The 18144-nt window shown below is 55.6% G+C and overlaps 5 protein-coding genes and 1 non-coding gene across 6 annotated transcripts; 3 read left to right on the forward strand and 3 right to left on the reverse strand.

Moving 5' to 3' along the window:
* The first annotated feature begins 4446 nt into the window (after positions 1 to 4446).
* Positions 4447 to 4537, forward strand: ColSpa_tRNA_216. The gene is given in 2 exon segments: positions 4447 to 4482; positions 4502 to 4537. It is a non-coding gene; the product is annotated as a tRNA-Trp (tRNA).
* Positions 4538 to 7391: 2854 nt separating this feature from the next.
* Positions 7392 to 7727, forward strand: ColSpa_08132 (uncharacterized protein; the record flags this gene model as incomplete). The annotated part of the gene is made up of 1 exon (XM_049274344.1): positions 7392 to 7727. The coding sequence occupies one exon, from the start codon at positions 7392 to 7394 to the stop codon at positions 7725 to 7727; it is 336 nt and encodes a 111-aa protein (XP_049130301.1).
* A 631-nt stretch (positions 7728 to 8358) lies between these two features.
* ColSpa_08133 (pantothenate transporter liz1) lies at positions 8359 to 9905 on the reverse strand (the record flags this gene model as incomplete). Its single annotated transcript, XM_049274345.1, has 2 exons — positions 8359 to 9607; positions 9655 to 9905. 2 exons carry the CDS (start codon positions 9903 to 9905, stop codon positions 8359 to 8361), a joined length of 1500 nt encoding a protein of 499 aa, XP_049130302.1.
* A 684-nt stretch (positions 9906 to 10589) lies between these two features.
* On the reverse strand, positions 10590 to 11603 carry ColSpa_08134 (uncharacterized protein; the record flags this gene model as incomplete). The annotated part of the gene is made up of 2 exons (XM_049274346.1): positions 10590 to 11070; positions 11122 to 11603. 2 exons carry the CDS (start codon positions 11601 to 11603, stop codon positions 10590 to 10592), a joined length of 963 nt encoding a protein of 320 aa, XP_049130303.1.
* Positions 11604 to 12151: 548 nt separating this feature from the next.
* Positions 12152 to 13294, forward strand: ColSpa_08135 (uncharacterized protein; the record flags this gene model as incomplete). The annotated part of the gene is made up of 2 exons (XM_049274347.1): positions 12152 to 12500; positions 12552 to 13294. The coding sequence occupies 2 exons, from the start codon at positions 12152 to 12154 to the stop codon at positions 13292 to 13294; spliced, it is 1092 nt and encodes a 363-aa protein (XP_049130304.1).
* A 75-nt stretch (positions 13295 to 13369) lies between these two features.
* On the reverse strand, positions 13370 to 16733 carry ColSpa_08136 (putative beta-glucosidase A; the record flags this gene model as incomplete). Its single annotated transcript, XM_049274348.1, has 9 exons — positions 13370 to 15148; positions 15194 to 15319; positions 15343 to 15519; positions 15575 to 15952; positions 16003 to 16155; positions 16209 to 16350; positions 16406 to 16449; positions 16499 to 16547; positions 16597 to 16733. The coding sequence occupies 9 exons, from the start codon at positions 16731 to 16733 to the stop codon at positions 13370 to 13372; spliced, it is 2985 nt and encodes a 994-aa protein (XP_049130305.1).
* Positions 16734 to 18144: the final 1411 nt, after the last annotated feature.

Genomic DNA, 18144 nt, shown 5'->3' on the forward strand with positions numbered 1-18144 from the left:
CCTACATGGAGCCCAGCATAGCCGACCCGAATCGCGAGGCATGCCCATTCGGCCGTCGATTGAAATATGTATTATTACGAAAGTTGACCGCTCATGTAGCACGCTTGCCATTCTGAACTGTCATATCTGCTAGAACTGACATATATGCGCCATCGGAATTTTTTTTTCTCGCAGTCTCCCGATGCCTCACATCTTCGCCTGCCTCCCAGGCTCTAGCGGAGGAGGCTAATCCCCTGCGAGACCCGTTCTCCATGGTAGTTATCAGGGGGTCCCTCTTTAGAGTTACATCATTGAAAGGACAAGGGCACAAAGTATCCAGCACACAGAGACTACCTGTACCACTTCCACTAGTGTAGATGCTTTCTGCTGAAAGAGTTTTCCTTGCATATACAGGAGGGTGATCCTTGCGCTCCGATCCAATACACAAACGGGGGCCGAATCGGAAATTGTCCAAAGACGAGAAGTCTCGCGACCGCTGCCGGATCCTCGAACTAGCTCACGACGGGGCCCCCTCTGAACATTCAGTCTTGCTGGCACGACCCTGTTCGATGGTTGAATCGCGAGTCTGTACGGGCCTCTCGAGCAAACAACCAGTGGAGCACAGCTAGGCGCAGCCGCACAGCATATCTCGTTTACTATGTGTATTGCCAATACTAACGACGTTTGATGACGGCCAGCTCCGACGGCCCTGCAGACGGGTGGTCAAAGCTTGACGTGATGCGCGCTCATCATGTCAATCATTAGGCGGTGTTGAGCAGCGACCCCCCCCCCCCCCAAAAAAGAAAAAATGGGTACGTATCTATATCAAGGTTTGACTATGGTTCGCCTCAGCTCTTCAAGATGTGGTACACCAGTCCCAATCCAGCACGCACAACCGATCAGTAAGAAGGAAAGCTGTGAAGGCTCTTGGTAAGCTATTGACTGCGATTCAACATAGGTACACGCACAAACGGACAACTGTACTGGGTGGTGGGCCTGTCCATATCCCTGCCAAGCCGGTTGTTCAAACAAATTTCGGTGCCCTGACTCCATAACCATAATTAACAGTCCGGAGCCTGATATACCCGTACGGGCTGGATGTGCCGCTTACTTCAGGACCGGCAGGAAGACCGGTTTCCTGCGTCAAAACGTACATGAATCTTCCTTCCATCTGTCCACCGTACGAGATCGACGTCGTACGATTGCATGACAGGCAACTTGATGAAGATTTGAGTCAAGATAAAGCGCTCGTGGTTTAACCTGTGTGGACGGTGCCTCCCGCCGGATCCATACACGGCCTGTGCCGCGATAGGTTGAAGATATCCCAAGGGTTCGCGACATGCTTGCTCAGCAGGGCAACGATTGGCAACACGCTGATGACGATGCCGGACCATCTCCATTTTCATCCTTTCCGCCACGTGCAGATGCCGGCCAGAGTGCACTTTCTCGTGTTTGCCATTAGACACCGCCATCCGGGACGCTGCATGGACGTTGACTACTAACGCTTGAAGCTGTTTACTTGGACAAAGATTCTGCAATTGCCCAAGTGGGGGATACTGACTACTTCTTCACAGTGCCTGTACGAGCGACCCCTAATTTGACGGCAGCAGAGTTTAGATACCCAAGCCTTGATGGTGTGCTGGGTGAAGTGCGCCCTGCACAGACTCTGGATGGGTGTATGGGTGACTGAGACGATGCGCCCTCTACCACTCCAACTTCCGACGAATGTAATTCAAGTCGGAAGCGGATGAGCTTCAAGTTGCTGCGAGAAGTAAGAGTGATCCCTGGCGACAACACCACGCATGGGCGACACTGCCTTTCATGGGATCAACCTGTGCATCTCTGCGTTCATCACCATCGAGCAGCACATTGGCAATGCGCAAGACGTTTTCTAGAGAGGTTTTGCTATACATATACCAGGATTGCCACCTGGCCCTGTCGAACCGACGTGCAAAACATGAAATGGGAAAACTGGAGCTTAGGTTGCCATGTTTTTGGGGACCGAGCCAAGGAATCTTAATGTCTCACCATTCCTGCAAGCCCCGAACATGCTTCGCGAACGCCAGTTGGCTTCTCCGACTAATCAGACGATCCAGAACGCGCCAACGTCGGGTTCGAGAAGCCAAAACCATATCGGAGATGTGAGATGCCATTGTGCCTGCGACCTGTCCGTCTGTCCTTACTAAGGACATGGGGGGGAAAGCGGAAAAAAGGGGTTTCAAATCTGGGCCTACCTGCAACACCGACCCAAGGCGACAAGGCTCGCGTGGCTAGAAGGCTCGTGGTGTCTCACCTGCGAGGCGGTTCGTAAGGCTGTCGTCGGCCCGTCAAAACCAGTCCATTGCCGACGGGGCGTAAGTTAGCAGTGACGATCATCATCAAAGACGTCCGTAAAAACAAACTCTGGGCATCAACCGATGAGGCTGTACAAGATCGTCGTCGGCCGTCTGGTGCTTTCAACGCGCAGTCGTTTGTCAGTCGTGCTCAAAAGCCCTTCGCAAACTGATAAGCATTTGGCTCTGTATGCACGTGGCTCTTGGTGCTCTCGCGCTGTCGAGTCAGTCTTGCACATACCGGTGCGGGTGTCGATCCAACGGGCAATCGGCCGTCATCATGCCGCGTCTATCCGTCCACAGGTCGGCTCCGAAATGGTGCAGCCCGTAGAATCTACTAGTGGTGTTTGCGTTCAGAGTTGGGAATCAGAGTTGGGAGTGACGCAGGCTATAGGATTGTCCATGGGAAAATAGATGCCTTCTGACTCGGCCTTCCGCACCTCGTACAAGCTCGTTCGGAACGGCCGAGGTACAGGAACCGCTCAAGGATGGCAGTGCAATAGTCCGATGAGTATACGGTCAATAAGCGTTTGAGAAAGGCGCTGACGCAGTCTTTTCGAACCTTGGGCGAGGAATGGTCCGGGTGCCCTACCTTGAGTCTCGGATGAGGACACAGCATGATAGCCGCGCGGAAAATCAACCGCCGAAGCATTCAACAAGAACGGTCTTGAGTCAGATCACTCAGTCAGATCGAACAAGCCCAGCTCGGCACCGTTGGTCTCATACTTGAAATTGCAAAGGGTCAGACAACCGATGGCAGTAGGGATACAGCGTCGTTTGAGCCTGCAGAGGCGGGCGCAACGGTCTCTGCCATGGCTTCCAGGTTGGCCAGCCAGGAAAGAGCCGAAGGTTGAACTCCTGTGGAAGCGTGTTGGCCATTCCAAATCGACGGGCATGCCAGGGTTTTTGCAGCTCAGCGTTGGATCTTGATCGCGTCCCACACTATTGGAGTGTTTCACACTTATTTTCAAACATCTCCAAGACGGCCTACCCTGGTGTCGGGAAACCCGTCCTCAGTCTAGTCCCGCGCCGGAGTGCCACCACAATGCGCTTCCGTTGGCCCTTGGCGATCTTTCTTTTGGCCAAGGGCGGGGTATTGGCGCGCGTTGACGAAGGCATACATCTTCTTGCCCACATTAGAGATCCGCTGTCTCAGATCGGTCATGTCGGCGCTTCTCGGATCAGACGACATGGTAACTTTCCCGCACAGACAATCGCTCTTGAACGGCCGTGTGATCGTTGGGTCGTTCTGTCAAACTTGTCAAAATCGAACTCACAGACGTGAACGACCCTCACTTGCGACGATTCCTCTTATCGCCAGTGACCATGCGCCGAGTTCCTTTCCCACACGGGACGGAAACAGAAGGTGAATACGCGTTCTGATACATAGTTCTATGCTCCCTGGACGTCCAAGTAGGCAGCTGCAAGGACAATGTCACCATGCCGTATGCATGCGAGTATCACAGTAGAGAGGAGAAAACGGGGGGTGAGCGGCCGATGACCCTCGAAAGCGTTTGGATGGGGTGTTATCGGAGGGCCAGTAAGACGCAGTCCCACCGGCCCAAGTCTCTGTTGCATCAGCTCCCCGCCCAGCCACAGCGAGGGTCCCCATCGGGTTGACACCGTGACCCAGCATGGCGACCAGGGCGAGGTCGTATGGCTAGGATCCGCGTGAGCGGCTCGCAGGCCGTCGGGTTGCGGCACCCCGATTTTAGACACTGGGAAACGCTCTGCTGAATCGCCAGCAATGGAGCCCTCCATCGGGGAGAAGCGCGCTTCGCTTGCATGACGAGACATGTTTGCATCTGGCTCCCTGGTCCCAACTGGAGACCGGTTGTTTCGGTCCCACACTGATCCGCTCCGGAAGTCATGTTGGCGGTGGTGCTGTTCCTGCTTCTTGCGGCATTCATGACTCTGACTCGGCCGACTCGACCATGCGGGAGGGGAGCGCGGCTTGGGAACAAAGGCGCTCAACTTAGACAAGATGCATCGGCCCTTGCCGTAATGCTTAAAGCAACCAGGAGCGGGCGTTGCTGCCCATGCAGCCAATAAGAAGCGTTCGCTTCGGCGCACAACTCCGCACAGCCATGAGTCGTTCATAAACGGAGCCATCCGCCCAGCTGACAACATCCCAGGCCCTCTGGCGCAACGGTAGCGCGTTCGACTCCAGTTCCATCTCTGACGGTGGCATCGAAAGGTTATCCGTTCAAATCGGGTGGGGGTCACAGGTTCGCGTGTGATTTTTTTGCGGGCGTTCGGCGATGGTTTTGATCAGTTTTGTGTGTGTTTTGTTGTTTTGGTGGTGAGTGAGTTGAGTGAGTGGTGAGTGAGGCGGGTGGGTGAGCTGGTCCAAGGCAAAGGTGAAAGAAAGAAGGAAGGAAGGCTGGGCAGGCCACGTGTGAATTACCTTTGTGGTGTTTCATCCGAAGGGACGTTGCTGCCATCACAACGACCCGAAACTGCATTTTCATTGTCGTCGATTGCTGCCTTTGTTGGCCGGATTGTGTGTTGCCGACAATGGTGTGTATGAACGAGGTCCGACACAGGCGACAACGGGTGACAGTCCAATCCAATCGAGTACCTAAAATCTCCAACGAGTGAAACAGCCATGGCATGGGCAGGCAATTGATCCGCCGTTCATGTGCCGAGTTGTTGTAACCATGGTCTCTTTCTGAATCCTGACAGTGGCGATACCATTTCTCAAGTATTGCTAGACGTGGGTTAGCTCGCCATCTCCCGCTCGAGATTAGCAGCTCGTCGGTATTTAGCACATGGGCAGGGAAACGTAAATGATGAGTTTAGGTACCGGACACTGCACCGGACATTGTGACGTCCTCTACTACTCGCGGCATGTATGTGTTCTCCCTTCCGCATGTAGTATGGTACTCCAAAGTCATTCCTATAGGACGATTTGGCAGTCAGCCGAAAAAAGGCCATGGAGCTCTTTTATTGAATTTCGACAGACAAACAGATACTGCCCATCACTGTATACAGTCCTGCGCGTAATAATCTCCAGGCTTCCTGTATACTGGAATCTTCCCGCCCGTGTCTCTTCTCACCCTCGATGCTCAGTTTTGATCGATGCTTTCAATGCTTCTCAAAGCAGCTACCGGCGGTCCGAACCTGTGAAACCAACAAGAATCCTCGGCAGCTGAGGGGCGGAGGGGGTAACAGTTGCCTGGATAAGGGAGGTTTACGAAATCTGCTCGACTACCTATGTTCCTCTAAGGAAACCCGGAGGCGAAGTAAAGAGCCTTTTGTCTCGATGAGCCAGTGAAAAGGGGAGGCAAAGTGAGCATGTCGCACCATTATGAGATTCAGATCAAAGGTGAAAACAGACCTCCGTGGGCCACTGGACCATATGGAATGAGGTTCGGTCAAAATTTTCACCTACGCCCTCTCGTCAACAAACCGGCCGGAAAGGCGCCTTCTCCTTCTTGCCCTTTCCTGCCTAGATGCCCTCTATCACCAACCCACCTCACCATCTTCTTGCCACTCCACGAGAACGACTGTTATGTGTCTCCTCTACCAACTGGAAAGTTGTGTACGAAGGAGCGTTTGGCCAAGGCTTCGATTCCTGAAGACATAAACCGTTTTCCTCCCGAATCGCCCACATCCTTTAGCCCTCCTTGTGGGCAATCAAGGACGTAATGTGCTCCGTGGCAGTAAGCGAAGAATTGAACTCGATCTCTGTCTCTCCGAGACTCCTGCTCATCATCTTCAGGTATTACCCAGAATGGTTGGCGAAGCCAGCGACAAAATGGAAACGATTTGCGCCAATTGCGAAGAGCGAGGCCATGAGCTTGCCGATTGTGCTCGTGTGTCTTTCAGCTTGGGGAACCCCTTCCTTGTTTCGGGCTGTCCGATGTGCAACAAAATCGACCACGACTACGACCAGTGCGAGCTCTTGCCTTTGGGTGGCCTTGAGCTGATTCAGCACCATTTTGAGTGGCTTGTCTGGCGTCGCCGAAACCTACCTATGATCAGCAGTGCTGTCGACATATGGGCATTGGTACTAGTCTTCCCAAACTACGATGGCGGTTACCCGTGGTCAGAAGCCTTTACCAAGCATCTTCTTTCCAAGGGAAACTAGATCATCTGCCAAGGTCGGGAGTACAAGCATGCCAAATTCAACACCAGCATTGTTGATCAGTCAACAAAGTCTCTCGCTGATATTAAACGCCATATCAGTTTTCAGTATCCAAAGAAGGCCGACCGTCATTACGTCAAGCACAATCTTATAGCTCAAGGGATGTTCAAAGACGGGTACTACGAGATGTTGTTTGGGGCAGACAACGTATCTGAAGCCCAGAAAGAAAGGCTCAGACAAGCAACTACGCCCGTGAAGCAGATACTGGCCAAGGTTTACCGTGCAGGTGCCATATCTGTGCCCGAATTTGCGCAGGAAAGCAAGGCTTTTGCCAAAGCAGTTGGGGACTTCCTTCTTTACGACAAACCCAGCAGAGTGGCAGATTTTGCCTCTCTCATTGAACTGAAAGATCGGGCGTCGAGTAGAGCAAAGGGGAAACAGACTTCTCTGTCGAGACAGGAGGAGAAGCCAGCCGCTGCTTCGGAACCTCGTGATAAATTGAGCTCAGATCCCACTGCTGTTACAACTTTGAAGATTCGCAAGGAAATGTGGACGGCGCTGTGCCCAAAAAGAAAGTACATCAGTGACTTTCCTTTTGAGGTTCCCATACCTCCGGCCGCTAGGCTTCAGAAACACGTCGTTGATGACTTAAAGAGCAAGGAGAGCGCCCGTTTGAACAAAAGCCGGCGCAGACGCCAACGGAAGGAAGAAACCTTGGCGAACTACATCCATTCTCATGTGAGAGTTGGAGTCATCCGGAAAAAACTGCCCGACGGCGGAATGGCTCACGCGCTGGTGTTAGGCCTTGACGAGCAAGCGCATAGCTTGCGATTCTCTCACCTGGGTCTGCTACAAGCGTACGACATGGTTGTCTGCTGGGCATCAAAGGTCGACAGGGATGGGGTCAGCATCTCTTTGAAGAGCGCGTTTGACGGCTGCAACAAAATCGCCGAGGACATCGTGGCCGGCGAAAACCGCATCGAGGGGAAATGGCAGAGCTGGAGAAGCAGCTACAAAGACCCACGCCTAATAGGTCTCAGTTTGCCCACGCTGTTGAGAGCATCTCTGAGTGGATGGAGCAGCACAAGGCCAAGCTTATCTCTTCTCCCGAGGAGCGGGATAGACGACTTCGCAAGTGGTGCAAGAAGAAGCACGACGAGTTGGGATGTTTGGATGAAATCGTCCTTGAGAAAGCATGCCAGCAAGCGGCGGAAGCCAAGACCAGGGAATGGAAGAACAGCAAGCGGGGAATCAAGGATACGAATACAGATGATGGCATTGACGGAGATCGACCGACAAAAAGGCCAAGACTTTGTGCAGCGTGATGGTATCGCTGCGTCTTCATAGATTGGTGCGGTATAGAGCCGAGCTGAAGTACTTTTTTGACGCCGTTGTCCGCGGTGTTGGTGAACGACCGACAATCGGCTGAGATACCCTTTGTAGAATCGAAGACGTTACTGGATGACTCCGTTGATGCCGACTCCCATCGAAACCTCGATGTGCCGAGGGAAGATTCCGTTCTATGACACTACATCGGGTCTCAAAGCTTCGTAAATCTGTCCCCGATTCCATGATCGAGGCGTAATTATATGGGACGTGGGTCACTGTCGGTTACTCCTGACGTCTGGTAGACTGGTCCTCGTCATCTCCCCCAATAGATACCTTTCACATGTAGGTACATTCGTATTCTCTGTCACCATACTCCTAACGATATGTCCCATCCTTCAACAAGTGCTCCTCACGGAATTTCAGAGCCTTAGGTGGTCATCTGCCAAGGTTTCTACTTCAGACGAACAGAGTGAGATGTGTGATTGAGTATAGGAGCTAGAAGGTCAACGTGGTGAACGTTACAAATGACAACGATGAGACCAGTAGACGGGATAACATATATCTACTGCTAACCTCTACAAGCATGCCCTCAGCTATCCAGAACTGCAGCACCGTGACTGGCATTCATCAAACACTCTCTCGTTTTCCCTCCACCTGAGTTTGCTCGCCTCTATCATCCTCCGACCACTGCTTCGCCCTCCGGTCCCTCCTCACCAGGAACCAAATCGCGCCGGTGATGAAGAACTGCACTACCATCGTCCCCACGACGCTCCTGAACCCGCGAGTGAAGCGCGGCGCCTCGACGGCAGGGAACTGCAGCAACTGCGCCCAGGCAACAATCGCCTGGCCGATGGCATTCATCGACGCAGTCACGACCGCGCGCTCCTCGGCATCGCCAGCCATCGTCACCGTCGCCCACGCCATCGTCAGCGAGGGTATTGCGCCCTCGAAGCCGTTGAGCATGAACGCCGCAAGGCGCCCGCCCTCGCCCACGTTCCAGGCCACAAGCATGATCACGCCGACCAACGAGGGGACGGTAGCGGCCACAGACAGCCCGGCGAACCAGCCGGTGTGGTCCGCAAGAGCGCCCGCCGCAAAGGCGGAGACGATAGAGATGGCTGTCGCAACCGTCGGCAGCGTGTTGATCCGCGTGACCGAGTACGTCTCGGGGAACGCCTTGAGGTACAGCGAAAAGGGGGAGCCGCTGGGCTGCAGGTTCTCGTTCATGATGGTCCACTGCGCGACGAAGAGATACCAGTGCCAGCGGGTGAAGACGCGCTTGAAGATGTCGCGCGAGATCTTGAGCTGCGGCGGCGCCGTCAGCCCCTCGAGACGCTTCTGCGCGAAGGCGTGCAGGTGCGCGGGCAGCAGCCTCGGCCTCGAGCGCGAGGGCACGTCAGGGAACACGAAGAAGCCGATAAAGGCTATGGGGATGGTGATGATGGCGTCTACGATGAAGAGCCAGCGCCAACCGGCGAGCCCGTGGGCGTGGTGCAGGTTGGTGTACGCGGCGGATTGCAGATAGCCTGCGAACATGGTGCCCAGGGGGGCGGCAATGTAGAAGAGGGCGACACGGCGGCCAATCTCCGAGGGCTTATACCAGGAGCCGATGACGTAGATGATGCCGGTGAAGGAGGAGGACTCGAAGAGGCCCGTGAAGAAGCGCATGGCGTAGATGGTCTGGACGTTCTGCGCCCAGGCGAGGCCAAACGTCGACAGGCCCCAGCCGATCTCGAGGATGGGCAGGACGACGTTGATGGGGTAGCGGGTCAGGTAGTAGCAGGCCGGGATCATGGACGTGCAGTAGGAAGACCAGAAGACGATGGTCATGTAGTTGAGCTCGTTGCCGTTGAGGTTGAGGTCCTCTTTCATGCCGCTGGTCTGGTCAGCCTCGAAGAGATGAGTGGGGGGGTTGTAACCTACCTGACGTAGGCGTTTGTGAGGGACGACTGGTCGAGGTACTTGGTGAAGAAGCACAAGCAACCAAAGGTGAGGATCAGCAGGTCCAGGCGGAGGACGAGCCTCTTCTCCTCGCTGGGCGTGTCGCGGGAGTACCAATGAAGGCCCGTCATGAGTCGAATCCACGGGCCCTCACGGGATGTGCTCTGGGCCTCATCCCGGGTGTCAGCAGGGCTGTCAGCCACTGCAGGCGACTTTTCTGTGAGTGAAGCCATCGCGATGGTCGCAGCGGTCGAAAGAGCCGTCTCGGAATCTTCGTAAGCTTCCAAGACGCCCGTCTTATATCAACCAACCTGACTCGCCGTGGAGGTTGAAAAAAGCATTATAGCACGATGCATCCGATCGCTTTGCGCCAGTCGGCAAATAACGACTCGTTTCCTGATTCGGTCAACATCCGCAACGGTGGTTGGGTCGTCAAATGGCGCAATGCCAACCCACAATGATGGCACATGGCAACCCCATCTGCGTCTTCCTATGGGACGTCGCCGTTGCGCAGCTTTTTTGACGGCCTGTCCTGGGCTGCGGGGTGGGGTCGAGATAAGATGCCACGAGCTATCCAACAAGGACCCTGACAAGCACAGGAACCAGCTGGTGAGCGTCAAGCTTTTTTGAGGCGCCTCCATCCGATGGTTTGGGCCGAGAACTCGACCCAGCAATTGTTGAACGGGGACTGCATGCCGGAGTGGAGACTCGGACGGCGGAATCTACTTAGAAACGCCGTTTTTCGGAACTGGATCCGATGACCTGTAGTGAATGCACAATTCTCACTTTAATTGAATCTTGACGACTGGCCCCCGCTTGATTCCGCAAACCCAAACTTTTGTATCATTCATTGCTTTTCCCTAACCGATATTGCAGCGCCGCCCCGTCGATTAAGCGCCGATTCTTCATACACAGACTCAGACCAGGAACCCCTTGCGCGCCTTCACGGGCGCCCTGCCGCGCGCCAGCAACGCCTTCTTCGCGTTGACCGAGTACTTTTGTGCCTTGGGCGCCAGCCTCTCATCCTCCTTCTTGACGACGCGGAACAACGTCGACCCGACAACCTCGTCCTTGGGCCCACGGCTCTCGCGCGCGATCTGCGCCTCCGCCGTATGCAGCTTGCGTGCCTTGCGGGGCTTCCGATCCGTCTCACCGTCGCCGCCCTCGTCCTCTGAGTCGGAGTCGAGGTATTCGGCCGGGAGCTCAGAGGGGAGGTCAAGCTTGTTGAGTCTCCGGCGACCGGTCGTCTCCGGTACCGGGGCTGCGTCGGCCTTCTCAGCCTCCTCCTCGTTGGAGTCCTCCGCCGGAGCCGCGTCCTCCTGAACCTTGCGTGCTGCGGCCTGTTCCTGGAGGCGGGCGTTACGCTCTTGGCGCTTGCGCTTTTGAGCGGCTTGTTGTCTGCACCCTGTTAGCTCCGAACATCAAGGTGACAAAAGCAGCGGGACTCACTCTGCGATGGCCTTGTTGGCGGCTTGTGCGGACTTCTTCGCCTGTACCGCAGCCTTAGACGTGGACACGGCTTCGGGCGCCTCATCTGAGTCTGAACCGTCATCCCCTTCGGCGACTAGCGCCGTTGTCTTTTCCGCGGCAGGCTCCTCCTCCGCTACCTGGCCATCGCTCACGGACGCATCTGAGTCGTTGATGACCTTCCCCTCCCCTGCTTCCGGCTCCAGGGCGGGCTGCTCGGCGCCTGTGATGATCTGCTGCTCATGAACCTCCTGTGCATCGGCCGGGTTCGCTTCCGATCTCAGCTCTACGACGAGGGACGATCTCTTTTTTGACGATGGGCGGCTGCTCTCGTCCTGCTTGCTAGAGGTCTTCCTGGGCGCAGCCTTGCCGTCCCTTGATCTGACAGGGAGCTTCTGCTTCTTGGTGGTCTCAGTTGCGGGCGCCTCGGCGGCTGTGCGCTTCCCGTTCCGTGTGGTTACCATTTCGAATGTGAATGTGTGATGACGGCCTGCCTGGGGCGGACGGTCAAATCGTTGGTGGCGGTTTCACTAACGGATGCAGCGATGAGGGAGCTGGTGTTATTTTGAGTTCTCTTTCTTCGAGTAACAAGTTCCTGGAAAGAATTGGCCAAAAGCCAGGTAGTGCTGTTTAATAAAAAGTTGTCGGTGAGTTGGTGAGTGAAGACTGAATGTCGTCGCGGGAAGGTGTAGTCGCACTTTTTTTTCGAGGTGGGGCAGGCTCGCCGTCGAATAAATGGTGTTTGATTGGCTGAATCATCGACCCGCTTGACCGCGTGGGCCCCAGTCGAGCTAGCTCACAGCTGCTTGCTGGTGCTTTCATCTCAACATTAAGCATCAAGACACTAAAATCATTTCTCAACTACTGGCCAGCACCACTCAATTCATCGAAAGCTCCATCTGAAGACTGGTAAGAGATTGCAGACTTCGGCGACTCATTGGTTGTCTATCACGGCCCGCGGCAAGTTGTCTACTCGCCTCGTTATGGGGCCCTGAGGATCAACTAACCAAGAATGTTCCGCCTCGCGATAATTCCCGCCTTCCATGGGAGGCAGCTCTTGGCAGGCCTCCTGCCACCAGCCTTCCAAGCTCCAGCACATTTCATGGAGACTCGAAGGACATTCAAGCAGAAAGTGAAACTTCGACCCAGTCCGCAAGCCAAGAAGACCTCGAGGTCGGATAGGCCGCCTGCGGAAGTCACCGTCGAACCCCGCCGCTTGTTGTCCGACTTCCAAATCCGAATCAAAGAGTCGGACATGAAGCACGTCACGGCACAAGAGGCACATGGTATCTACACGAAATATATGAAGGCCGTGGCCGTTGAGGAAAAGCCCGCCGACTGGCAGGAGAGACTCGTCAAAGGTGACACGTCGCTCATCCTCCCTATCTGTGCCATCTGCTAACAGTTTGCAGACAGCAACGCCTCAGCTGCCAAGCTCCATGAGACGGCCACACTGATTTTGACCTTCCCCCAAATTCACAGCAGCGAGTTTGAAATCTCCTGCGGCATGTTGAATGCTGCCGCGGGCCTTGGCGACGACGCCGCCGCTCTCAGCCTCGGACGCATGCTCCAGCACACGGAATCGAAGCACTACTTCCAATGGGATCAACCGCGGTGGCGAAACACGCGCGAGCGGTGTCGGGTACTTATCGAGGAGGGCCGCGATGCCAGCGCCCTCGTCCTCAAGGGGCTGATCCACCTGAGTCGCAAGACCTCAAAGGACGACTCCCTTGCCCTTGAGGCCTTCGTCCAGGCCGAAAAGCTTGGAAAGGATGCAGACCAATTTGATTGGGAGCCGGCGTGCCTTGAGGGCCAGGGCGAGGCCTGCTTACGCTTGAAAGACAAGAAAAAGGCGGAGGAGGCCTTCACACGACTCGTCGACCTCGATTGTGCAAGGGGATTCTACCGTTTGGCCAAGATGTTCCCCAGAAGCGAATCCACCCTGGATTGGCTCACCAAGGCCGCCGCTTCGGGGCTCAGCGAAACTTACGAGTTGCTAGTGGATGAGCACGAGAGGCTGCGCAGCATTTGCATGAGCCAAGGCAGAGAGGAGGAGGCGCGGCGGCACGAGCGAGACGCTGCGGAGTGGACATTAATCATGAGGGCGAAGGCAACGCGGGGCAAGGAGCTCGATGCGGTCACCAAATCAAACTGAAAGTTGTTTCTGTAACAATATGTACTACTAGATACTACCCGATCTCGTGGGCGCTAACTGCCTTGCAGACCCGATTTAAGCATACTCTTGTCGATCTTTCCACCCGGGCTGAAGGTAGCTCCAGTCGCGGTTGAACTTAAAATCCGTCTGGTACTGGCCATATTGTACCAGCTTCAGCCCGTCAAGCTTGGCGCCGGCGTCGGTCTGCGCCCACAGGCTGACGGCTAGGGTGTTGCGTCCGCGGTTGTTGAGCACGCCCGGCGGAACGGGGAACCGCGTCTGCGGGCCGATGTGCGGGACAAACTTGCCGTACTGATACCCGTTGATCCAGAACATGACACGCGCGGTGGTGCCTGCGGGTGCGGAAAACTCGAGGCCGAGGGGTGCGTCGAGGTCTGAGTCGATGTTGAGCGTGAAGTCGGTTACGTAGAAACGGATGCCCGCGCGAGAGAGACCGTCCAAGGGGGTTTCCGACTCCCAAGAGCTACCAGTGGGCACGAAGCCAGGGAGATGCCAGCCCAGGCGCTCCGGGTAGAAACCGCCCTCGTTCATCGGCCCGCGAACGGGATCGATGTTTGCCTCGCCGCCGGCAGCGCCCGTAAGCTTCCACAGTTTGAAGCCCGTGTCGGTGCGTGTGCTGCCGGGTTGCAGCTGGGCGCCGAGGATACCGCGCGGATTGTTGATGCCTTGCGCGGTGCTCGCCTGGTCGTGCCCGTGGTAGTCGACAACGACCGTCACGACGTTGTCTGACTTGCGGAGCGCCCCCCGCGGGAGAATGAGAGTCTTATTGGTGGTGGTCGCCGACGCGGATCCGACGTCGCCACCAAGAAACTGCCCATTGATCCACGCCGACCAGCCAAACGCCAGACCGCCCGAGGCAGTGATGTTGACGGACGTGGCGTTGGTGCCGTCAAAGTAGCCGCGGTAGATCTTGGCGCCAGAGTAGAAGCCATAGTCGGAACTGTAAAGCACCGGCAGAGTGACGGGGGCGTACGGGCTTGGCGTGGTTGTCTTATTGCAGACCGCCCAGCGAGAGTCGTCGTAGTCGGGCGCCACTTCGGGGAGGGCCTCGGCGGCGCGCCAGTTCTTCAGCTCGGGTAGGATCACGGTGCGATCCTCGGCGCCAGGGATTTGCACGGTGAAAGAGCCGTACGGGGTCTTAGTGGCAGCCAGGCGCTTGCCGTTCCAATCGATAGTCTCGATGGGCTTATCGCCGACGTAAGCCTCCAGGGTGGTCGCCTTGTCACTGTCGCCAGAGATATGAAGGACGCCATGGGATATGCTGGCGCTCCTGACCAAGTACGGGCCGAGGACGAAAAGCTGCTCGCTGGGCTTGACGGCCGGGTTGGACGTCGTCGACGGGGCCCAGAAGCGCCATGCCGTCTTCTGCTCCAGGAGGTACACCAAAACGCCGTTGGAAAACTTAACCACTGTTGAGCCGGCAGCCTGCTTCCAGGTAAATGCAGCGTGGTCACCGTTCGTCATCTCCTTAAAGTCGGTGTTGCCAAAAACCTCGAAAGTGAGGGCCGTCTCGTCTTTGAAGGCGAATTCCCCCGTTTGACCTTCCTCGAGGTAAAAGACGAGTACTTCTCTGTCAAAGATGCCGTAGGTGGCGATGTCGGCAGAGGCGTACAGCAGGGTGTGCTTGCCGAAGACGTAGTCCGTGACAAGGATCTTGCTCTGGCGTCCGTTAAGCACAACGTTCGTGACAGTGACAGAGCCGGCGGTAGTTTCTAGTCTGACATCAAATTGAATGGGGCTCATGGAGTTGGTGCTGTTCTGCTGCACAATGGTGAAGCCGGCCTGGGTGTCTGGGTTTCGAAGGACCCAGCTGAAGGCCGAAGTCGAGGAGAGCTGTGGTTGTTAGTCGTGGCTTGAATAGGACCGTCAGCGACTTACACTATAGCCGGTTCCGTTTCCAACCATGTCTGTTTTGAGAAGATCGGACGAGACTCTGGTAAACAGACCGATGAGCTTTGTCTGGAAGAGCTTCGTCGATTGCTCGCGGGTCTCTCGGAGGGGGCGCTATAGTCGTAGCTGGTGTAGACCTGAGGAGCGGCGGCTGCTTGGGTTAGAGACATAACAGAAGAGCGAGGGATATCGTACTCACAGTGACCCCAATTCGTTCCTCCGTAGCTCATGTAGATGCTAAGCAGGGTGACTCGCTGGCCGATGTTGTTCTTGTAGTAGACGTCCGCGAAAGCAGGATCATGCTCGGACGTACACTGCTCAATCAGCAAAACTCCAAGCCGTGACGGTCCCCAACGTATCCCAACGTACCTCATCGTAGAAAGTCGGGCTGCCCCAGTTCGAAAACCACCCGCCCTCAAACTCGGCCAGATATCCCGGCTGCGTGAATGCGGCATTCTGGAACCACTGATAGTACGCCCGGTTCACATTGAACCCGACCTTGGGATTCGTGCAGGAAAGGCCACCAGGGTAGCTGTCGAGACCGTACATGTTGACGGCGCCTCCAACGTTGTTGTAGTCCGTCGACCACGAGATCGAGCGCATGCCCTTCTCGTTGTGGGTGAGAGGGACAACGATGCCGGCGTCGCGGAAGGCCTTCTTCAGCTGCTCCATGTAGACGACAGAGGTATGGTCCGCCTGGTAGACCGTCTCCTGGTACTCATTTTCGACCTGGTTGAGGATCACGGGCTGTATCTGTCGTCAGCGGGGAGTTTAGGAACAGAAGGGGAGGGACATACGCCGCCGTTGGTAATCTGGTTCGCAGCGATAATCTTGCCAACCTGGGTGATGAAAGGAAGCCACCCAGTGTGGTACCGTTCATCCGAGGTTCTCAACTTGCCGAAGCGGCCATTAGACCCCCAGAGGGCCAGGCCACCACCGTTGGTCTCGGCCTGCGAGCGTCAGCGCCTTGCATTGGAGTCAGTTGAAGGGGTTTATGCCGTACGTTGCAGTACGGGCCCGCTCTTGCGATGACATAGAGTCCGGCTTCCTTGCAATAGTCGAGCAGCCGCTGAATATTTTTCCCTCCAGTCTCAAAGTCGTATACGCCTTCAGAGGCGGAGTGGTAGGACCAGAAGAAGTAGATGCTTCGGGGTAGATGAGGTGAGCGAAGTACGCCAGCGCGGTAGCGTCATCACTTACCTCAATGTGTTGAAGCCATTAGCCTTGAATTTTTGCAGGACATCCTATCCTCATGATTAGCGGACGAGAGAGGACAGGGAAAGTGCAACCTACGGGCCACAACTCAGGGCATGGTAGCCGTTGATAGTGAAACTCGGCCGATCTGGCGTTCGTCAGTCTCCAGTCGTTTTCCAATCCACGGAAAAACCCACAGGATGTAAGTCCGGTTGTCGTTAATCACGACACTGTATTTGTCCCAAGACACCACATCAGTGAGGCCATTGTCAGTCGCCAGAGACCCAGACACGAACAGCCAGATCAAGGATGTCAGAGCCCAGAGCAGGCGCATTGTGGCGATTGATACGAATTACAACCTTGGCGGGATTCAGGTCACAGGTAGGCGGATCGCGAAGATGCGTGGCATTCCAGATCAGCACCCTCGGATGGAACGCTGGGAACGAGTCGATTCATAAACAAGGACCACTCAGAGGCCCAATTCCTCCTCGTTCCCAGTCGCGAAAATGCAGGCCGAGTGCAACATCATGACAGTTCCCCAATAAATGCAAACTGCTCCTCGTTCCAGCAATCAGCTGGTTCCGGGTTGGTCAACACAGCTTGATAGCGGGGTATCCCAGTCGTCATAACCTTGCCGCAGTCTCTGAACTGCTTCGCCGTGGAATTCTTCCGCAGGGCCTTGCGGTGTTAATCAAACACGAGGACCGGTAAAAAAGCAGATGCAGGACCGTTGCCCGTTTGGATCACAAGATTAGGCGACAACTCGGCGTTATGTTGGCCGAAAGGACGCAGTGGTGCTGAGATGCGGGGTCGGGCCCCATGATCATCTGGAGATCGGAGGGGCGAACCGAGCTTCTCCCCAGATACTGGTGGAAGCGTACCTGTCGGAACGCCGGGATGGAAGGAGACAAGCTTTTGGTGCAATGTGCCGATGCCCGTTTGCCGTTGTTTCCGGGCGAGTGCGAGCCACGTTCGATCAAGCCTGACTTCTTTCCTTCAACAAACAGCGACAGAGACTGGGCGGGTTGCCAGCGAAGATGCAGAACCACTCTGGAACGAGTCTTGGTCGCGCGGCCATCAAAGAGACGATATCAACCATTCTGACGTCTCGACCGTCGGGTAGTTTTCAAGCACACCATGAGATAGGCCTCCTGCATCATGACAAGCTAGTCTCGGCGGCCATTCACCCACATTCGAGGACAGCAGTGTGACAACGATTCCTGACCTCCATTGCCGACGATGACATCGCGACTGTGACGCCAGCGTAGCTGCCCTCTCGCACGATGAGTTCCATCATCAAACGCCTGCCCTTCGAAGCTTCTGCTGATTCCAATTAGTCTAAGCCGTCTGCTTTATCGACGATTGAGGATGCCTATTCTCGCTTCCAAATGGTTCCAATATCTCTCGAGATGTACGCCCACATAGAGGCCAAACTCCACTGACACTCCTATGTCGTTCACCTCGGATGTGACCATGGGGCCGCCTTTGCGTTGCCAACAGGTTTCCAACGGGAGTCAAATCAGCGCTTGAGAGCCCTGCAAGACTAAGAGCCGAGTCATCATTTACCCCGTCTTTTGCCAGAGGGTGTCTACTGAGAACAAACGGCGCATGTAATAACGGTAGCGACGATGATCCCACCAAAAGCAAAGTCGCGAAACTGTGCGCCCACGTCCACAAGCAACCTTTCGACCCAGCGACGTTGTGACAATCGCCTTGAGAACTCTACCGCGTTTGACACAGCAACG

Source organism: Colletotrichum spaethianum, assembly GCF_022836535.1.
Source record: "Colletotrichum spaethianum MAFF 239500 DNA, contig21, whole genome shotgun sequence".
Lineage (NCBI taxonomy): Eukaryota > Fungi > Ascomycota > Sordariomycetes > Glomerellales > Glomerellaceae > Colletotrichum > Colletotrichum spaethianum.